At 38.0% G+C, this 20,489-nt stretch overlaps 1 protein-coding gene across 2 annotated transcripts; it reads left to right on the top strand.

Annotated features, from left to right (window-relative positions):
• The first annotated feature begins 5,818 nt into the window (after nt 1-5,818).
• On the top strand, nt 5,819-19,491 carry DMP1 (dentin matrix acidic phosphoprotein 1). 2 transcript variants are annotated; one of them, XM_055296200.2, is made up of 6 exons: nt 5,819-5,923; nt 11,939-12,017; nt 12,500-12,543; nt 14,668-14,700; nt 14,879-14,926; nt 17,103-19,491. In XM_055296200.2, the coding sequence occupies exons 2-6, from the start codon at nt 11,960-11,962 to the stop codon at nt 18,459-18,461; spliced, it is 1,542 nt and encodes a 513-aa protein (XP_055152175.2). In that variant the 5' UTR covers nt 5,819-5,923; nt 11,939-11,959; the 3' UTR covers nt 18,462-19,491. The 2 variants fall into 2 exon arrangements, with proteins under 2 accessions (XP_055152175.2, XP_055152176.2); XM_055296201.2 differs by lacking the exon at nt 14,879-14,926.
• Nucleotides 19,492-20,489: the final 998 nt, after the last annotated feature.

Here is a 20,489-nt window from a genome sequence, read left to right as displayed (position 1 = left end):
CTTTTTAATTTATTAGTTGGAATATGTATTAGGGTTCTCCAGAGAGACATGTACAGAGACAGATATATATCAGGAGCCAACTTCAATAGGCCTCTACTGGCCAAAGATGGAACTATGTAATCTTTAAGATAGATAGTAATTGCAACAGACTGAAACCTATCAAATAATTTTAAATCTGTGAGTTCATAATAATATTACATAACCAACACCAAAACATACTCTAGTAAGATAGACATATGCAGATATACCCCTGTATATGTCTCTCTGGAGAACCCCGACTCTATATACATAGCTGTATACACAGCTATGCATATACACAGCTATGTATATAGAGTCAGGGTTCTCCAGAGAGACATATACATAGGATATATATACACACACTAGGATAGGTATACACACATACATATATTGTATATACATAAGATATATATACACATATACATGTATATATCTGTATATATCATATATATTCCATATGTATATTATAGGATATATTTAAATATATACATATATATGGATATCCTATTTATATGTATTTATATATCCTATCATGTATATTTATTTATATATTCTATATAGGATATATGTGTGTATATACATCTGTGTATATATCCTATATAAATAGGATACATAAATATATAATAGGATATGTAAATACATATGTATAAATAGGATATATATATCATATTAATTGATAAGGGACTTACTAGAGAAATTGGCTCATGTGATTATGGAGGCTGAGAAGTCCCATAACATGCAGCCTGCAAGCTGGAGACCCCGTGATGAGGGTAGTGTGGCTCAGTCCAAGTCTGAAAGCCTCAGAACATGGGAAGCTGATGGTGTAACTCTCAGTCTGAGGCCCAAGGTCTGAGAACATGGGTGTCAGGAGGAGCAGCCTGGTATAAATCCTGGAGCCTAAAGGCCATAGAAGCTGGAGTTGTGATGTCCAAGGGCAGGAGAAGAAGAGTGTCTCAGCTCCAGGAGAGAGAGAGGAAATCATTTTTCCGCTTCCTTTTTTGTTCTATCAGGGTCTCCAGCAGACTGGATATTGCCTGTCCATGCTAGGGGCAGATACTTCTCACCAAGTCCACAGACTCACATGACAAGCTCCTCTAGAAACACCCTCACAGACATGCCCAGAAATAATGCTTTACCAGTTCTCTAGGTATTCTTTAATCCAGTCAAGTTGACACCTAAAATTAATCATCACACAATTCTTTTACAAAGATAAGCTTCCCCTCATGTCTAATTTGGTTTAGTTCATAGAGGTCTGCACAAATACCTCATTCTTTCCACTTACTTACAAGTTTTCAAGGTCATGAAGTGGCTTCCTGTTATCATCCCAAGGTGACCAATTAGTATTCTATTTCATTTTTGTAATATCATTATGAACTCAGAGATTTAAATTATCTATTTTAAAGACCACATTGCTCCATCTTTGTCTAGTAGAGGCCTATTCGAGTTGGCTTCTGAGTCCTTTGACAGAATCTTAGTAATCTTTGATAGCTTTCCTGGAATCTGGGATGAGAAGATGTTCCCAACTCATCTTGCATATTTTGGGTCATAGACCTGGGATCAACCAATTTCCCAACAGGCCCCAGATGCTAGATCACAGTCCGGGTTCTAGGAGTCCTAGCTATGACTGTGTTTTTAGGTCTCTATAGCGACAGAGCTAAGATATACATGTGGGATATGTGTGTGTGTGCGTGAGTGTGTCTTTATAATAATCCCTGAGTAAATTCTAATCTTTTCCATTTAAATTCAGGATTATAGGATTATGGAGTTCATTATTCTTTTTTTTTGAGACAGGGTCTCACTCTGTCACCCAGGCTGGAGTGCAGTGGTGTGATCATGGCTCACTGCAGCCTTGACTTCCTGGGCTCAAGAGATCCTCCTGTCTCAGCCTCCTGAGTAGCTGGGACTACAGGCGGGAGCCACCACACCCAGCTAATTTTTTTGTACTGTTTGTAGAGACGAGGTTTCACCATATTGCCCAAGCCAGTCTAGAACTCCTGGCTCAAGGTATCTGCCGGCCTTGGCCTCCCAAAGGGCTCTTACTCTTGTGTATCAAATTTGTATCTCCTTTCTTTAACACTGAGAATCCTGATTCTCAAGGACACATTGGTTAAAGAAAGAGAATAATTCAAAATTACTAATACACTTTATTCCACATTACACATACAACATTCTCAGAATAACAATAATATTGCCATCACTAGTATAATTATTGAGAACAGTTGAAATTATTTTTGCATATATGCTCTCCGTTCTCCCCACCTTTTTAAAAGCTGCACTATATCAATGGTAAGTATTTAGTTATTATATACCGTGCTGTCTCCCGTTTAGCCTCACTTAATTACATTTCTACAAGTAACTATATGTTTTATGCTTATCACCTGTTCTTACGACAATGCCTCTCTAGTTATTTTGGTTGTCTGAAGCTCTTTATCTAGTAAATTCCCCAGCAATGGTTTGGGAAAATAATATTCCTTGAATTCTTGCCTGTTGATAACAGTTTGCTTTAGCCTTTCATACCTAAAAGTTAGTTTTGCTGACTTATAAAATCCTTGCTTCACATTTTCTTATCTTGAATGCATTAAGTACATTACCCAATTTTTCCTGGCATGAAGCATTACTGTCAAAGTCTTAATGATAATCTAATATCCCTTCCCTTATGAATCACTTGTTGCTTTTGCCTAGAAGCTCAAAGGACTTTTTCTTTATCTTCAAAGTTCAGTAATTTTATTAGTATATGTTTTGGCATTGGTCATTTTGGGCCAATATTCTCACGTACATGATATGCTCTTTAAATAAGAGTTTTTAATCTTCTTTTTTTAAATTCAGGGAAACTTCCTTCAATGATATATTTGTTATTCATTTGTTTTTTAGTACTTCTGCTGTTCTCTCACTTTTGTTATCTTCTTTAGGCCTCCTATAATCTGCAATTTGGATGTTCTTTGCCAATCTTTAATGTAGTTCACTTTTTCCCAAATACTTTTTCTTTCTTTATTTTTTTAACTTTAAAATATTTCCCTCTTTTTTGCTTTCTACTTCCATTGAATAATTACCTATTATATTTATTCTTTTTTGTGTTCCCTCTAGATTAGTCTTCATTTCTAAAATAATTTTTTCTTTTATTCCAATATTTTCCTGAGTCCTGATATTTATTTTCCGAATTATTCTAGTTTCCATGTATTTTTTTCACCTACTGTGTCATTTTCTTGATACCTCTTTACTATTTTAAAAATAGAAGCTTATGGTTTTAATTTATTATTAATTATGTCTTTTAAGCATACTTTCATTGTCTATCAGGTTGTTATTCTGCTCCTATGGGATTTAACCTTCATAGATTTTTGCTGTTTGTTTCATATGAAATTGGTTTTCCTGTACTTTTAGAAAGAAGTGTGGTTCAGGGTAACTTTCAAACTTCACACAGCTCCCTCTTCTGTTGCTTTCATGTTATGTTAAAAAAAAACAGCAGCTTTCTAAGATTTCTTGGATCCATTCCCCTCTTCCATATTTATCTGTGTCTTCTCTATTGTCTATATCCTGTGTAATTTTTATTCCACTCCCAGAAGTTTCTCCTCTATGTGAGTCTGTCTTAGAAAGCAGCTGTAGTCGCTCAGAATCCTTAGGGGCTGGACTGGTCTAGATCCTTCAGCTGTGCTATGAACCCCTGGCACCCATCAGCAATAATTCTTGACTGCTTTGAGTTCTGCTGTTCTCATGTCCATCAGATTTCCTGTTGCTTTCCTCTGCTCACTCCTGGATAGACTCTCTAGGTCTTGTGGCAGTTGCAGACTTTGTCCTTAGTCACCTTGGAGTTAGTGGATATAACTTGTCATACAGGGTGGTAACTAATCAAAAACTGCCTCAACATTTCCTCTGCTCCCTATACATGTGCATCCTGATATGACACCAAAAGGTAGAGAGTATTTCTCCTTATGAATCTGAGATCTCCTGTGATTGATTGACCAACAGAATATGGAAAAATGATATTCTAGGAACTCTTGGCCCCCAGCCTTCAGGTTGTGAGAAGGCCAAGCCAAGGAGAGGCCATGTAAAGAACTAAAGTGCTCAGAATTACAGCTCCAGCTGAGCTCTCAGGTAACAACTATGAAAGTGGCATCTGAAATGTTCTGCCCCAACTGAGTCTTCAGACGACTACAGCGCTAGCTATGACAGATAACAAAATGGTAGTTGTTTTAAAATGCAAAGTATTGAAGTGGTTTTTGATATAGCAATAGATAACAAAAATACCTAGTTTTATTGTAAATGTTATCCACAGTTTTCAATTTTGTTATCTAATTGCTCCTCTGTTTTTATGTAGGGATTTGAAGAGAGTCTAAAATAATGTCTTGTAATGTGGTCTGCCCAAATCTGCCCGGAATCCAATTCTGTCATAAGATTATAAGGTTCTTTTAGCATAGATCTCAGTCAAGACTCATGAAACCATCAGAGAGTGTAATTCAGAACCAGAGCAAGACACAGGGAATTTATAGCTTCCCCATATGGACTTTGGCTTTCTAAACAACCCTAAATGAAAATAGACATCTCTTTCCTCATCGTCTGCACCACCCGCCCCCGTATTATAGTTCACACTAAATGTGTTGATAATCCATATATCTGACATTAGTTGCCTGAATAAATTGGGCACTCTAATTTTCTAGATCCATGTTAGGAGCATCAGCTCAACTTTTTTTTTTTTTTTTAACAATTAAAGCATTTTTTTAAAAGTCACAGTGAGTTATGCAGATACTGTAATCAAGTTAATAATCTGGCTACTTTTCAAGCCAATCCACTCAGTCATTCAAAGAGTACTGAGAGCTTATTAAGAACTGTTCTAGGTATCCGGGCACTGATTATAGATCAGTAAATAAGCAAACATCCCTACTCCTAAGGAAATTAAGGTCCAGCGGCTGATATTTTCTAAATACTTGTTCAGTGGCCATCCTGCCATCACTTGAACACGCTCCTGGGAAATTGCCAAACCCATTTCCAGCTCCCTACAACTTTTACTATGCTTCCTCGAAAATGTTTTGGTAAATATCATTTTATCCATTTCATTACATTTTCAGTGGTGGCATAGAGTCCCTTGAAGATTAGTTTTCTTGGATGCTACCCAACTAGTATTCCCCTTAATCCAATTCTGATTTCAAAGAATCATTAAAATGTGGCAAACGGGGGAATGATTAAGTGTTAGATGTAAATTTTTTGAATAACACAATAGTTACTTAAGGGGGATACTTTAGTGGACGTTTTATTAGATTAGCAGGAGTTTTGGATCTTTGTGTGTATATGGGGGTGGGGAGATGAGAGGAAAAGTAGGTGAGTAGTAGAGGTTGTTAAAAGAGGAAAAAGGAAGAAATAAAAGCCCATATTCTCAAAACCAACAATTTAAGAAACTCTAGTATTTTGGTAGCTTTCTCCATGTACAACCTGGAAATGTACATTAACAGGAAACTTTCTACCCACCCCTGCCTCCGCCTTTCCCATCCTTGGGTCTGCTGAGATCTGTCGGTGGGTAGAAGACATTGTCATTGTTTATAATGTTCATAAGCCTGCCTGAATGTGAATGACATATATTTAGAAATCAAAATAAAGTTTTGGGAAGATCTTCAATTTAATGGAAACTAGTCTAGTCATTTGGGAACCACAAGAGCTTTTTAGGGAAAATGTGCCTCTGCCAGCTGGAGGAAGTGTGGGTGTACCGGGGTCCCGGTGACACCTTGTGATGTCAGTCACCTCCAGCCTGAGGTTGATTGGCTATGAAGAGCTGCAGCAGAGTTTAAATTCCTGCACAATCAGAGAAGTGTCCAGGATATCAACACAAGAGTGGCTTCATTAGGCATAGATTTCCTCTGTGAGAACGTCAACCTGATTTTTGAGACTTTTTGAAAAAATTCTTTGTGAACTACAGAGGGTAAGTCATTTTCATCATTTAATTTTTTAAAATGACTTTTGCTGGTTGTTTGGAAAATATTAAATACGTATACATGTTTGAGGCATTATACCATGTAGGGAGAGATGGGAGAGCTGCGCTTTGGGTAAAAACAGTTTCTATTTTCGTGCCTGTTGTTTATGCCACAGTAAATAATGATATTAAAATGACACGTTAACTCAATAGAGCCAGGTGTTTTTCTTGGTAATGCTTTAATTAGATCTCTGCATGACACTTCTAAAAGGGAAAGTTTATAGAACAGGAGGCAGATGGAAGGTCATTTTGAAATTTAGTTTTAATTAGCAAAACATATAAAACTTTTACAATGTGTTTCATGAATATGGGAATATTTGCAGCCTACAAGATTGTGAAAAAAAAAAGCTAAACTCATTGAATGGCAGGACTTTCAAAAGAATTTTTTTAAAATTAAAAATGTAGTGTTATTCATCTAGAGAGCATCTAGTAACATTTATTATGAACTGCATAAGTAACTAAAAGATGATTAAACTACTGAAATAACCGAGGGTGTGATAATTATGTTTTTTATCATGTTAGCATGATGCCTTGAATACAGTTAGAATTCAATAAATGTTGAATATAATTGTATTTTAAAATATTGCATTTTAAAACATATATTTTAAAATGTCCATATGTATTTTTATTTACTGTATTCAGTGCACTTCTTCATCTGTATGACATTTAGAAGAGTCCATGTGTTTTAGCAACTTGTCTTCCTTAAGAGCGGTAACTTGTGGTTAACCATACTTTCTGTTTAACTGAGGCTTGACTATCCTATTTTAACCTTGTTGTTCAAAAACGTGAACAAACTATTTTCTAAAGGGTATTAGTCCACTTATCTACCTGAAAATGGTGACGTAAAACAACGTGCCTCAGATGCTTAGAGGCCTTCCAAATCTATATTTAATTTTGGGGGCACCTCAGAGTTATTTTCCTGTGGTTAAAAGTATATAATATTGGATTCATCATAATTGACCTTAAGACACATACAATAGGAAAAATTGGAATTTTTTTGTTTGTTTGTTTATTTCTCTGGATTCCTGGTAGAGTTCATATCCTGGCCAAGTTTGATTCTATTTTCAAAGAGTAATAAGAAAACAAATTCTAGCAGGTTCTAGTTAGTTGGATTCTGGTTAATTTTATTTTTATAAAACCAGCTTATTTTATTATTATCGTTTATTATTATTAAAGTTTCCTGTTAATGTACATTTAAAGGTTGTACATGGAGAAAGCTACTAAAATATTAGAGTTTCTTAAATTGTTGGTTTTGAGAATATGGGCTAGAAAAGTGCCTAACACATTGCATGTTCATAAATATTTACTGACTGCCAATGAATGAATGTATTGTTCAGTTGTGTTCTTGAAGATAACAATACTAAGACAAATAAAGCAAATTAATATGATGAATTGTTTTCCAAAAGAGAAAAGAGTCTATGACTTTTCAAACGTTTATTTTCTTCTTTTGGCCTATTTCCTTCATTTTGGTTTACATAAAAGAAGATACATATTTTACAAATGTATCTTAACCTTGAGAAAATTCTAGAAGAAATTTCCTTACTTAAGAGCCGGAAGAAATACACCTGAAATCTTGACTTCAGTTTCCCTCTCCACATCCTAAACATTTGGCTCTTTTCAACTCTATGAAAATAATTCACAAAGGCAGAAATTCTCTAATACACCGCCTTCCAAATGGATGGAACTCAAGTTGTTGATTTCCTTTTGTTACATCATCTCACTGTAGAAATAACTTTAACCAATCACTGAAGAAGAACTCAAAGTTCTGGACTTTTAATTGCAGGCTTGTAGCTGTGGTTCACATTTATTATTCAGAAAACGGCTACTGCCTATCTGCTTCTACTCTTTTTCGAATAGTAGTCAAAATGTTTATAAAAGTTTGGAGCTCTTGTTTGGAAATGCACTTCACAAAATTATAATTATTTTTATCAAAAATGCCAAACGCAAACCTAATATGGGGTTTAAGATCTGACTTTCTTTAATGCTTAAGGTCGGACTATATTTTTTGGGTGGCAACATCAGCTCTCTCAGAACTCTAGAGTGTCTTTTATTTTAGTTTACTGGACTTGCATCTGGGAAATTATTGCTTTAGGTCAGGGTGCTAACTAGTATTTCTAGAATCCTGAGCAAGTTAGGGCATCTTTCTTGTGTTTTAGACTCTTCCATCTCTAAAGAAACTTGAGCACTAGGCGCATGCACTTCTCTGTGAGAAAACGCAACATTCATTGGTTTAGAATAAATGCACAATGGCATCCCCAATTTTCTAATTATTTAGATGAGAGAAGCTAAAGAAAATACAAGAGAATTCAATAGTCATTGACCTTCTGTCAAGGCTCTAATATTTGCTAGTTTTCAGAGAATCATGTAATTATAACCCTATTCAAATTTCACTTTGAAAATTAAAATGATGAGGTAATTTTCATTTGATCTGTGAAGCTGAAACCATTGAAAGGGTTATTTTGAGTATATCATATTTGAGAAAATTTTGCTTTCCTGAAGAAATAAACCTAACAAATTTTAAAAAAAGTTTTGATCGTAGGATCTAAAGAGAAGTAACATCTATTAAATTAAGCTTGATTTTGGTGTAGTTAAGCATTTTCATATGTTTTTCTCTGTTGATATTAATTGAAGGATTTTTAAAAGAAATTCAGATAGTATCAAACATAAGGACTGATATACACTATTCTGAATTAGAATAAAGAAAGTAGCACAAATTAAGAATAACTATACTGAGGAGAGATAATGCCCATAATATACATGAGAGGTTGTTTGACCATTTGAGTTGTGTGAAAGTAGAAATGAGAAGCCTGTTCAGGCTCCTTATCTTAGGATTGCTATTATTTTCTTGAATACATTAAAAATAAGATTAAATGACTTCTTGAGCCCAATGTTTCAGGCAATATTCAGCATATTCAGGCATTTTTGAGTGCTATATATATATATATATATATTTTTTCTTTTTGAGATAGGGTCTTGCTCTATCACCCAAACTGGAGTGGAGTGGCACAATCATGGCTCAGTGCAGCTTCAACCTCCCTGGCTTAAAGAATTCTCCCCACTCAGCCTCCTGAGTAGCTGGGACTACAGGCACATGCCACCATGCCTGGCTACTTATGATATTTTTATTTCTTAGATCAAGTGTTAAAATCTGTTGTGGAACTTTAAAAACAAACCTATTCCTGTGCCTACCCAAGTGAATGGATTTATTGCCCTGGGATGGGATTTGTGCATTGGCATTTTTAAAACCCTTCCCAGTTGATAGTAATATACATTTAGGGTTGAGAATCTTTGGCTTTTAACTCCTATCATTAGTTTAGGGGCCAAGGGAAAACTTCCCCCTCACCCTCTGAAGGTTCGCTGAAAACCAACTGACAAAAGATAGATTAATAGGAGAAAAGGAATACAAATTTATTTTTATGTGACACAGGAGCCTTCAGAATGAACACCTAAAGATACAGGAGAAACTGTCCATCTGTATGCTTATGTCCAACAAAACATGGGCAGCCATGGAGAAATATGACTGGACAAAAAGATTTTGACCTTATACTAGTAGACCAAGTGGGGTGGCCCAGCAAGGCCTGTCCAGATTCTTCTTGGCCTCTCCGTGCAGCATTTCTTCCTTCTTGATATGGGACAGGACCTTCTCTGGAATGGGAGTCTTATGACCTACAATTAAACTAGGTGGGTCAGAGAATTTCTTTACAGCCAGTTGTTACACAGAAAGACAGGGGGACTTAGGGTAATATTTTTAGGTTTTATTGCTGGCTTTGGGGAAAAGAGGTTCTAGTTTCTATAACCTGCCTTTGGGAAGAGGCATTCTAGTTTCTGTGGTTAGTCTCAGGGGAGAATGAGGGGCCAGAGATAGGAGGGCAGGGGAAGGTCAGAGAGAAGCTTTTGCTTCTGAGGCCTTCATTATGGAGTATTGTTTTCTGAGTTCCTATACTAGTAAACTATTGCAAATCAAAGAAAATGAGTGAGGTGAGTCTCAATTATTTTTGGAGACTTATCTCGCCAAAATTGAGGATGCACCTGGGAAAAAGGAACACAAAACCACCAGAAACATCTATGGTCCATGTTTCTTTACAAAGAGAGTCTGGGGACTTCACTATTATAAAGGGGAAAGAGCGGGCAATAGGAGAAAGGAAGGATAGATAAAAAAGGCAAGTGGTTGCATTCCTTTGAGTCTTAGTTTAGTGCTCACTGAACCCACATTTTATATGTGAAAGGAGAGGGTAGAGGAATAGTCAATTATGCATTTGTCTCATGCCCAGTGAGTCTGCATTTCTACATAAGATAAAATAAACATAGACTAGAGGAAGCTGTCAGACATGCATCTGTCTCAGGTGAGAAGAGGAATGACTTTTAGTTCTGTCCTTTGTCCTGAACTTATGAAGGTAAGCTGTTAATTTACATTGTAAGGGTGAAATTCAACCAGACTGTTTTAGGGTAAAGATCTCAGGGCCCACAGGAATTTCCCTGTGAGAAAATTGTGAGGGAGATACGTAGCCTTTTATCCTTGTAGCTATCTTTTTAAGAACAAAATGGGAGGCAGGTTTGAGTGACCCAGTTCCTAGGTGGACTTTCCCTTTGACTTAGTGAGTTTGGGGTCCCAAGATTTTATTTTCCTTTCACAGTATACATTTGACATTTAAAGAAATGAAACAAATCAACAAACGTGAAATAAACTTGCAAGATTATTTGTGAAATGTATGGAAGTTCACCAGACAAGTATGCTAGGGCACTTACCAGGGCTTACTAGTGCAGGGTAAATTGCGTTCCTTAAACCATTTCAATAAATTTTTACTTTAGCATCTAGTACATCTATTTTTAAATACAAAACAAAGTGTTTTCCAAAGCAACAGTTCTTGAAGTGTGAAATGAAGTTACCCTCCAGAAAAATAGTTTGATTTGGCATGTTTGTCTCAGCATGATTTACAAGTGTATCCCAAACCTCTAATCTTCCCCAAATCCTTCAGTACTGTGAATGACAGCAAAAATAATTTAGCATAATCATGTATAATGTATGACTAAACATGTCACAGTAGATATTAAGAGCTTTCTGAAGTTGTAATATGAAGCCTACTCTAGCGCATCTCTTGCAGATCACAAAAAAAGCAAAAGCAATCTATTTTGTGTAGACATTATTATGCAGTCATAAATGTGACTTAGAAACCATTGTGTGTGTGTGTGTGTGTGTGTGTGTGTGTGAAAACAAATGCCCACCACCTATCACTGGTGTCAGTAAGTGTAGTTTTTTAGGGAGAATACATTTGCTAGGGTGCTCTGCCATACCAAACTGCATAATTATTGTAAAAGGGAATGGACAGAAATTTCTATATTCCTCTTTCTTTACTTTTTCTTCAATTTATCATACTTTATGTGTTAGCATTTGTACATCTCCTCATTGAAACATTTTCAATTTATTTCTTAGGAGTGAGGTTTTTAAAAACCACTTTGTTGAGTTATAATCTATATACCACACACTTCGCTAATTTGAAGTGTATAGCTCAGTGGTTTTCAGTATACTCACAGAGTTGTGCAAACTTCGCTACAATACATGGAACAGTTTCATCACCTCCAAAAGAAATCCCGTATCCATTAACTGTCACCCCTCAACCTCCCATCTGCACAAGCTCTGGGCAACCACTAGTCGACTTTTTGTCTCTGTAGATTTGCCTATTCTGGACATTTCATGTAAATAGAATCATTCCAATGTGCCTTTTTGTCTGGCTTCTTTCACTTAGCATAGTGTTCTCAAGCTTCCTCTACTCTGCAGCACATGTCAGTACTTCATTCCTCTTCATGGTTGAACAATACTCTGTTCTATAGATACAGTAAATTTTATTTATCCATTCATCAGCTCATGGACATTTGGATGCATTTTTAGTAGGAAGAAACTGTTAAAAAGTTGAAGCTACTTTATTTCTTTAACATGGAGAGAAACATCTATGTCCTTCATTCCAGGTAGAGGTATCACACCCAACTATGAAGATCAGCATCCTGCTCATGTTCCTTTGGGGATTATCCTGTGCTCTCCCAGTAAGTATTAGGGTAGGGATATATGAAAAAACCCTTTCATACTTAAAACTCCACAGTTTTCACTGGCTATGAACCAAGATGGCTGTGTATGTTCCAGTCCAGTAAAAATAGTAGTTTCTTAGCACGCTGTTTTCTTAAGAAATATCATTCAAGTTGTTTTTTATTCTGTTCAGTTGCCATTCATATAGATATCATTCATATTTTTCTTTCCTATAAGCAGTGTTTCTTAAAGTGTCATCCTGGAACCACCAGCATCAGCATCAACTAGGACCTTGTTAGAAATCCAAATTCTTGGACCCTACCTCAGAGCTGCTAAACCAGACTCTTTAGGGATAGGCAACAGAAATCAGTGTTTTAACAAGGCCTCCAGGTGATTCTGATGCCTGAAATTTGACTATCCCTACTCCTATGTATGAAAAGTGTTAATAACTATTGCTTCAGAAATTTCTCTTTGGATTTACCATGTGTACTAAATTTTCTAGGTAGCTAGGTATCAAAATAATGAATCTGAGAGTTCTGAAGAATGGAAGGTGAGTAGAAATATTACTTTTTGAAATTTTTTAATTTTAATTTATTATGAGTATAACCAAATTGACTTCATTGCAAATGTTGAAACTGCTAATGACTTCATGAGCATATTAATAAGCTAAGCTATAGAGTTCATAGAAGAAAATAATGCTGTGATTCCAACTTAGTAGTATACTCTGGCAAGGAAGCATATTTTCTGTTAGCTTTCTTCTTATAATGGATGTGTATAATAGTACCAGGGGATGCATGACAATGAACCAAGAGTTTTCAGGAGAGATTATGACTTGAAATCTGTTTTAACAAGAGTTATCTGGTGGGCAAGAGGTCAACTCCTGGCAGGTGAGAAAAGAAAGAAGAATGGGAGGACACTAGAGTCTCTGGAATGAGAGCTAATGTTGCTAGCATGTTATTATATTGAGAGTTAGTAACTCTCAATAACTCAAGAATCATTGCCAGGCACAGTTCTGAGTCTTTTACATATATTAACTTTCTTAATTTTCACACCTCTGTGAATTAGGCATTATGTTTTCTTCTCACTTTACAGATGAGAAAACTGATCACAGAGAGTAATTCAATTGTCTAGGTTACATGGTTAATTAGTGTTAGAGCCAGACTTTGATATTATGTCACTCTAGCTCCAGAATCCACATTCTTAACCAGTGTGTTATATCCCTCTCAGGAAGGAGCGAGGCCTAAGAGGTCAGAAAATTCTCAAGATTGGCACTAAGGGTTAAAATCTTACGTGAAATCAGAGCATTTTGTTCACTACCATGTTTCCTACTGGCTTTTACATATGATAAAGCTTGGCCCCAATGCTTTTGGTGGTGGCCAGATAATGTCAGCGACCTGAGGTGGGGTCCTGTCCATGCCTGAGTCTGGAATAGACTCTGCAGTATTTATTATGAACTTTCTTCGGAGATATCCATAGGCTGGTTAATTTAAAAGCAGACATTCTAGATCCTCTCTCTCATTTAACCAGAGATGCACAAACATGCCCTGTTCTCAAATCCAGCCTTGGCATGAGAAAAATAACCATGTCTTGCTCCCTTCCACCAATTAATTCCAAATGATAATTGACTGGAGCACAGGCTGCCATTGTGCCTGCTGCAGTGTTGCAGGCCAAAGACAGAGTGATGATAGCTCCTTTCTCTAAGGAGATATCCCCAGTCCAGCACCGCTGAGACGCAGGTTGAAAACATGTCAATAGCAGCTCCTCCCTGCTCTACTTTGCACCTTGGGTGTTCCACACTGGACTTTGCCCTCCTCAAGGGGAAGGGGGAGAAGTGATGAGGAGGGGTACCAGAAGTTGCTAAGGCATTCTTATAGTGCTTATGAGACTAAAGATAGTGAAATAAATCAGAAGTATGACTAGGTAAATTTCCGACTTAGCATTTGTTTTTAATACCAGGGCTTTTACATGACTCAAGAAAGGTTTCACGGCTTTCTCAATTCAGTTTTGTTTACTATTAAATTTTATAAGGTGGATGTTGTCAAATGGATTTTTTCTTTAGTTTATATCATGTTAAATAAATAGTTTTCGAGATACTTCCATAGGCATTAGCTGGTTTCATCCTCATAACTACCTTGTGGGGTAAGCACAGTGGGTGTTAATTTCCTTAATTTATGAATAAGCAACTGGTGGTCAGACATGTGAAGTGAATTGCCCACCTTCACCTAGAGTAACCAACCATCTCGGTTTACCTGGAACTTAGGGGTTTCCTGGAACATATGACTTTGAGTGCTAACACCAAGGCTAAAACCAAAACCAGTGAGTTAATTGAGACTTAAATCTGGATTCTGAGTTTCAATGCTGCTTTTCCTATGTTACATTTCCTCTAGGTTGTATGAACAGCCAGGTTCAAAGAAAGCATATTTATTTCTGTAAATGAAATATCAGAAATATAAACGTTGTCTAGATCTCTTATACCCCAAGATCTTTTCAAGCCATTAGTCATTTTACTTTCCTTTTTGAACCATTTCATCACAAAATTTCACTATTACTCATGTAAATGTAAGATCTCTACCAAAAAACTAAAAATAATCACCTAAAATTATTGTAAATAATTACCGTAATGAAATCCATCTGTGAGGGAGTAATTTGTTTTCCTTCCTCTCCTTTTTTGCAGGGTCATTTGGCTCAGGCACCAACACCACCCTTGGTAACTATCTCATTTACTTTTGTCATAAACATCTCATGAAGTAACTTTAACACTCTTCCCGTTGCCTTTTACAGTCTTGAAAGTAGTAAATCCAGACTGGAAGCAATTGATGTCCATCATGTTTTTTTCTTTCCTAAGGAATTACTAAAAAGAAAAGTAAACATTTTTCCCCTTTCAGGAGAGCAGTGAGTCATCAGAAGGAAGTAAAGTTAGCTCAGAGGAACAGGTAATTAAACAGACCTTACTTAACTTTTCAGGCTACTTAGGAATGGAAGGAAATGATGTTAGATTAAATTACCTGGCAACAGTTCTAAATATAATATTTATAACTATGAGTTGTGCTGGCTAAACAGTCACATAAAATAAGAAGAGAAAAAGGAGTAAGGAGAATTCACATGCAGACAAGCTATTCATCTAATTTTCATCACTGAGGCTAGATTGCTAGCACTGTGGCCCCAAATGTCTCTCCTAGTTAAAAAATAAACACACACACACACACACACACACGCACTCACAAATGGTCATTGACCATGTCAAACTTACTTATCAACTTAAAATGTTGCTTTTACAACTGGAGCAGTTCAGATCAGGTGAAGAAGTGCCTGGGAACTTCTCTGTGTCAAGGATCCTGCTTGAAGACAGAACAGGACAGCCCTGAGGAAAATTTAACGAAAAGAACTGCTTCAGTAATGACTTTCTCTTTAAAAATAGTCCCATCTGTGGGACTGGGCTCTGGGAGTGAGAAAGGCAGACTCAGTTTACATCCCTTAAAGCTGGCATTCTTTTTCATTTTTCTAAGACTAAGTGTTGTTACTTTCTTAGCTATGCTATTGTTTTGACCAAACTCAATCCTGTGGGGCTCCAGAGAGTCCAGGAGCCAGATTTCTCCCTAAGACTTTGATCCAGGTTGCATTCTACACTTAGCCAGAGTTGGAAGATGAATTATTAGCCTGTTTATCCCTATTTACTTAAGGTTATCAAAGGAACATTCTAGAAATTTAAAAGCATAGGACTGGAGAAATGCTGTTTGCTGGGGACTTTGTGATTTGTTGTCTCAACGGTCTCTAAGCTTTCAAGTTACGGTAGCAATTCCTGCTTGAGAAAGGGTAATGAGGTATGGTGATTCCTGCAGTTCCTGCTTGTGAGTTGGGTTAACGAGGTACGGCAGGTTAAACCCATGCTCAGTTCCACCACAGTAGCATAAAACTCCAGTGCTAGAAAGAGAGATCAACAGCGTATACACAAGTACTCCCAATTACCCAATTACAGACTCAGACATTGATCAGTAGGGATGTGTAAAGACAAAACAAAACAAAACAAAAACTAGCAGGTATGCTCTGTTGTAGGGTATGGTAAACAGAGCAGATATTTTGGGAACATAATGTATGAAGACTTACTGTCCTTCTTACTGGTACAGAGCATCGAATTGTTTTACTTACAGGGCTCACCTCTCTGACTTCCCACGTAGCACTAAGGTGCCTTGTTGGTCACACTAGTTGGTGTCTTCTAGCTGAATCATCTATAGGCAACTTTTTGGTTGTACTAACGAGGAAGAAACATGGTTTGGGTGAAGTATATACCTTACTGTAATATTTTATTTTCATTTTAGCTAAAGATTTTATCCTCTTGTCCTAGTACATTTTTCCCTCCAGAAGAAAAAAAATTGGGGTCATTTTAAGATCACTCAATATTTTTAAAAACTCTGTTTTGCACCAAACGCTTTAATGCATGAGCATTATAAACCAACTCTAATTCACAAACAATTACCTAAGAGGTTTTTTTTTGTTGTGTTTGTTTGTTTGTTTGAGACGGAGTCTCGCTCTGTCGCCAGGCTGGAGTGCAGTGGCTCGATCTCGGCTCACTGCAACCTCTGCCTCCCAGGTTCAAGTGATTCTCCTGCCTCAGCCTCCCAAGTAGCTGGGACTACAGGTGTGTGGCACCACGGCCAGTTAATTTTTGCATTTTTAGTAGAGATGGGGTTTCACCACGTTGGCCAAGATGGTCTTGATCTCTTGACCTCGTGATCTGCCCACCTCGGCCTCCTAAAGTGCTGGGTTATGGGTGTGAGCCACCATGCCCGGCCCAAGAGTTTTTTTTTTTTTTTAAAGGGATTATATGTACAGTATGGTTTGAATTTCATAAGTGTGATTTCCAGAAAGCTTTTTGAGAAAATGTTGGCAGCATTGCGTGAAGTGTGCCTATATAAAATGGAACCAGTTGAGTTTCAGTTCCTCTTCCTTCCTGTTTAAGCTCTGTTAGAGAGGTTATTGAGTAGTAAAACTGACCATAGATTAGAGGAGGGAACGTAGGACGAAGGAAGCAGAAAGACTAGAAAGGCTCTAGATAACTCCTTCTCTATCAGTTCCTGGAATACTGACCATATCTGTTAACCCCAATTCTAGGCAAATGAAGACCCCAGTGACAGCACTGAGTCAGAGGAGGGCCTGGGCTCTGATGATCGTCAATACATTTATAAGCCAGCTGGTGGCTTCTCCAGGAGCACAGGAAAAGAAGGAGATGATAAAGATGATGATGAAGATGACAGTGGAGATGACACCTTTGGCGACGACGACAGTGGCCCAGGGCCTAAAGACAGACAAGAAAGAGGAAACTCCAGACTGGGAAGTGATGAGTACTCTGATGACACCATACAATCCAGTGAAGATGGTGCCCCACAAGGGCAAGACAGTGCCCAAGATACAACCAGTGAGAGCAGGGAACTTGACAATGAGGACCAGGTGGACAGCAGGCCTGAGGGAGGTGACCCCACTCAAGAGAGTGAGAGTGAAGAGCACTGGGTGGGAGGTGGCAGTGATGGGGAGAGCAGCCATGGAGACGGCTTCGAGTTGGACGATGAGGGAATGCAGAGTGATGACCCAGACAGCATCAGGAGAGAAAGGGGAAACTCCAGAATGAACAGTGCAGGCATGAAATCAAAAGAATCTGGAGAAAACAGTGAGCAAGCAAACACTCAAGATTCAGGTGACAGCCAATTGTTGGAGCATCCCAGTAGGAAAATTTTCAGGAAGTCTCACATCTCAGAGGAAGATGACAGAGGCGAGCTTGATGACAACAACACAATGGAAGAAGTCAAGAGCGACTCTACAGAAAACAGCAACTCCAGAGACACTGGCCTCAGCCAACCCAGGAGAGACAGCAAAGGTGACTCTCAAGAAGACAGCAAGGAGAATCTGTCCCAGGAAGAGAGCCAAAATGTAGATGGTCCCAGCAGTGAGTCCAGCCAAGAAGTCAACCTGTCGTCTCAAGAGAACAGCAGTGAGTCTCAGGAAGAGGTGGTGAGTGAGTCCAGGGGAGATAACCCTGACCCCCCAACTAGTCATGTAGAAGACCAGGAAGACAGTGACTCCAGCGAGGAGGACAGCTCGCACACACTCTCCCACTCAAAAAGTGAATCCAGAGAGGAGCAAGCAGACAGCGAATCCAGTGAGAGCCTCAGCTCCTCAGAGGAAAGCCCGGAGTCCCCCGAGGATGAGAACAGCTCTAGCCAGGAGGGCCTCCAGTCTCACAGCACCTCAGCAGAGAGTCAGAGCGAGGAAAGCCATTCTGAGGAAGACGACAGTGACTCTCAAGACAGCAGCAGATCCAAAGAAGACAGTAACTCCACGGAGAGCAAATCAAGCAGTGAGGAAGACGGCCAGTTGAAAAACATTGAGATAGAGAGCCGGAAATTAACAGTTGATGTCTATCACAACAAACCCATTGGGGAACAAGATGACAATGACTGCCAAGACGGCTATTAGCATCAGCTGTCCTAAGAAGCAGCTGTCACATAAAGGAGTCTTAGGGGCTTGAAAGTGTATCATGATAACCATAATTTATTGATGTTTTGATCAAAAGAATAACCAGATGCCATTTTTTTCCTGAAAGGAATTGCTGGACATTACACTTGTTTCTAGGGTGTCATCATTTCATAGAGGTTTAAATACTGTGGAGTGACACCAGAACACATTCAAAGAGGCTAGAAGCAAGAAAGGATCTGCACGATAACTTTGCAGCTGAGATAGTTGCTAACTCATCAACCTAACAAACAAAGCTATTGGGTGTCCATGATGTACCAGGCACTATGCTAGATGTTGAGAATGTAAAGCAGGTTAAGACTTGTTTCTTGCTCCTGAGGAGCATATAGAAGGATCCACAAAGCTACAGAATTAAAGAGGGATATGTATAAGAGAAACAAGAATTGTTACAACCCAGTATGGTGAGTGCCAAGACAGAGCTATGAACACAGTATCTGTCTGGGAGCACTGAGAAGGGTGACCAATGCGTTGGAGAACGAGGGAGGGCTTCACAGCAGAAGACACTGGAGTTGGAAGGTTGCATAGGGTTTCCTCATTGGAGACCGGGGAATTCTATTCTTGGGATAAATAATAGTAAATTCCATAGGATTAAATACTTAGTTTGCAAAAGCACTTTGAAATTATGGCACAGTGAGTTGTTTTGGATAAGAAAATCTTTTTCTCCCATTTAATTTACCAATTCACCATTTTTTTTGTAGAACTCCCATAAACATCACCTTACTGATCACTGGTGATGATAAGAAGGATTGGGTCGGGAAGAGTGGGAGAAAGAAATTCCTCTTTACATAAATACTTTTTAGCTTTATTTTTTCTAAAATCAGTTTGTGTGCAATGCTAGAAAAAAACTGTTCTCTGAGTCTTTTACAGAGAAAAAGTCTGTATATAAGATTCAATTGATTTTTGCCAAATACCATTTGAAATATTACCTCAACATAAAATACTTGTTTTGTAATAAAGATTATAATACCCAGAAGAAATATGTGCTTATTTGTAATCGTGGTGTTGATTATTATGATGTATTTATGTTAAGCAACTCTTTCTTTAAAGCATTCCCAAATAGTTCATTACCTTCCTCCTATTAAACTGAAAGATTTTCTTAAATTATTTCCTGAAAATTTTATTTGTAATTCAGGTAGCAATTGATAAAAGTACTATGTGTTGCTTATGCTATTTCACTAACTATACCTGTTACAGAACAGGGAGAAAAAAATGAAGCAAACTCTCAATTTTTGCTTGAGGCCACACTAAAAGTTTATGATGTTTAGGTTTAACATTCGTTCCTGCTGGTCTCTCAGACTCATTTGTGTAAGCTCTGGAAGCTACGGAGAACCATATTCCTAATATTTTTATTTCTTCGAAAGAAACGACTTCACCTCAGCACTTCTACTTTACAAATGTGTTTTGACCCACACTTCCACTAGAGTACCTCAGAATTCCCCACAAAATTATTAATAGAATCCAGAAGACTTCCTGGCTGGGTGCAGTGGCTCACCCATGTCATCCCGGCACTTTGGGAGGCTAAGGTGAGCAGATCTCTTGAGGTCAGGAGTTCGAGACCAGCCTGGCCAACATGGTCTCTACTAAAAATACCAAATGAGCCAGGTGTGGTGGCACGCCTCTGTAGTCTCAGGTACTCAGGAGGCTGAGGCACAAGAATCACTTGAACCCGGGAGGCAGAGGTTGTAGTGAGCCAAGATCATGCCATTGCACTCCAGCCTAGTAAACAAGAGCGAGACCTTGTCTCAAAAAAAAAAAAAAAAAGAATCAAGGAGACTTCCTAACTTTCAGTCTTTCAGTCTCAGCCTTCCCATCCTTCACATTTCTCTGTTCCCTCACAAGGTCAAAGGTGTATTTACTTGGGGAGATTTAAAAACTGTGTGTGTGTGTGTGTGTGTGTGTGTGTGTGTATTCTGTAATGCTTCCCCTTGAAATTTTAGAGCTTTTACTTTAGTAGGTCTGGAGTGAGACCCA

Source organism: Symphalangus syndactylus, chromosome 10, assembly GCF_028878055.3.
Source record: "Symphalangus syndactylus isolate Jambi chromosome 10, NHGRI_mSymSyn1-v2.1_pri, whole genome shotgun sequence".
In the NCBI taxonomy this organism is placed as follows: domain Eukaryota; kingdom Metazoa; phylum Chordata; class Mammalia; order Primates; family Hylobatidae; genus Symphalangus; species Symphalangus syndactylus.
This window is presented reverse-complemented; position numbering and strand designations above follow the sequence as displayed.

Bases quoted from the DNA above. Each gene is read 5' to 3' on its own strand.
- DMP1 (XM_055296200.2), top strand. From the start codon at position 11,960: ATGAAGATCAGCATCCTGCTCATGTTCCTTTGGGGATTATCCTGTGCT. The intron at 12,018-12,499 runs GTATTAGGGTAG...TTTTCTAGGTAG, and splicing joins ATCCTGTGCTCTCCCAGTAA to CTAGGTATCAAAATAATGAA. The intron at 12,544-14,667 runs GTGAGTAGAAAT...CCTTTTTTGCAG, and splicing joins AGAGTTCTGAAGAATGGAAG to GGTCATTTGGCTCAGGCACC.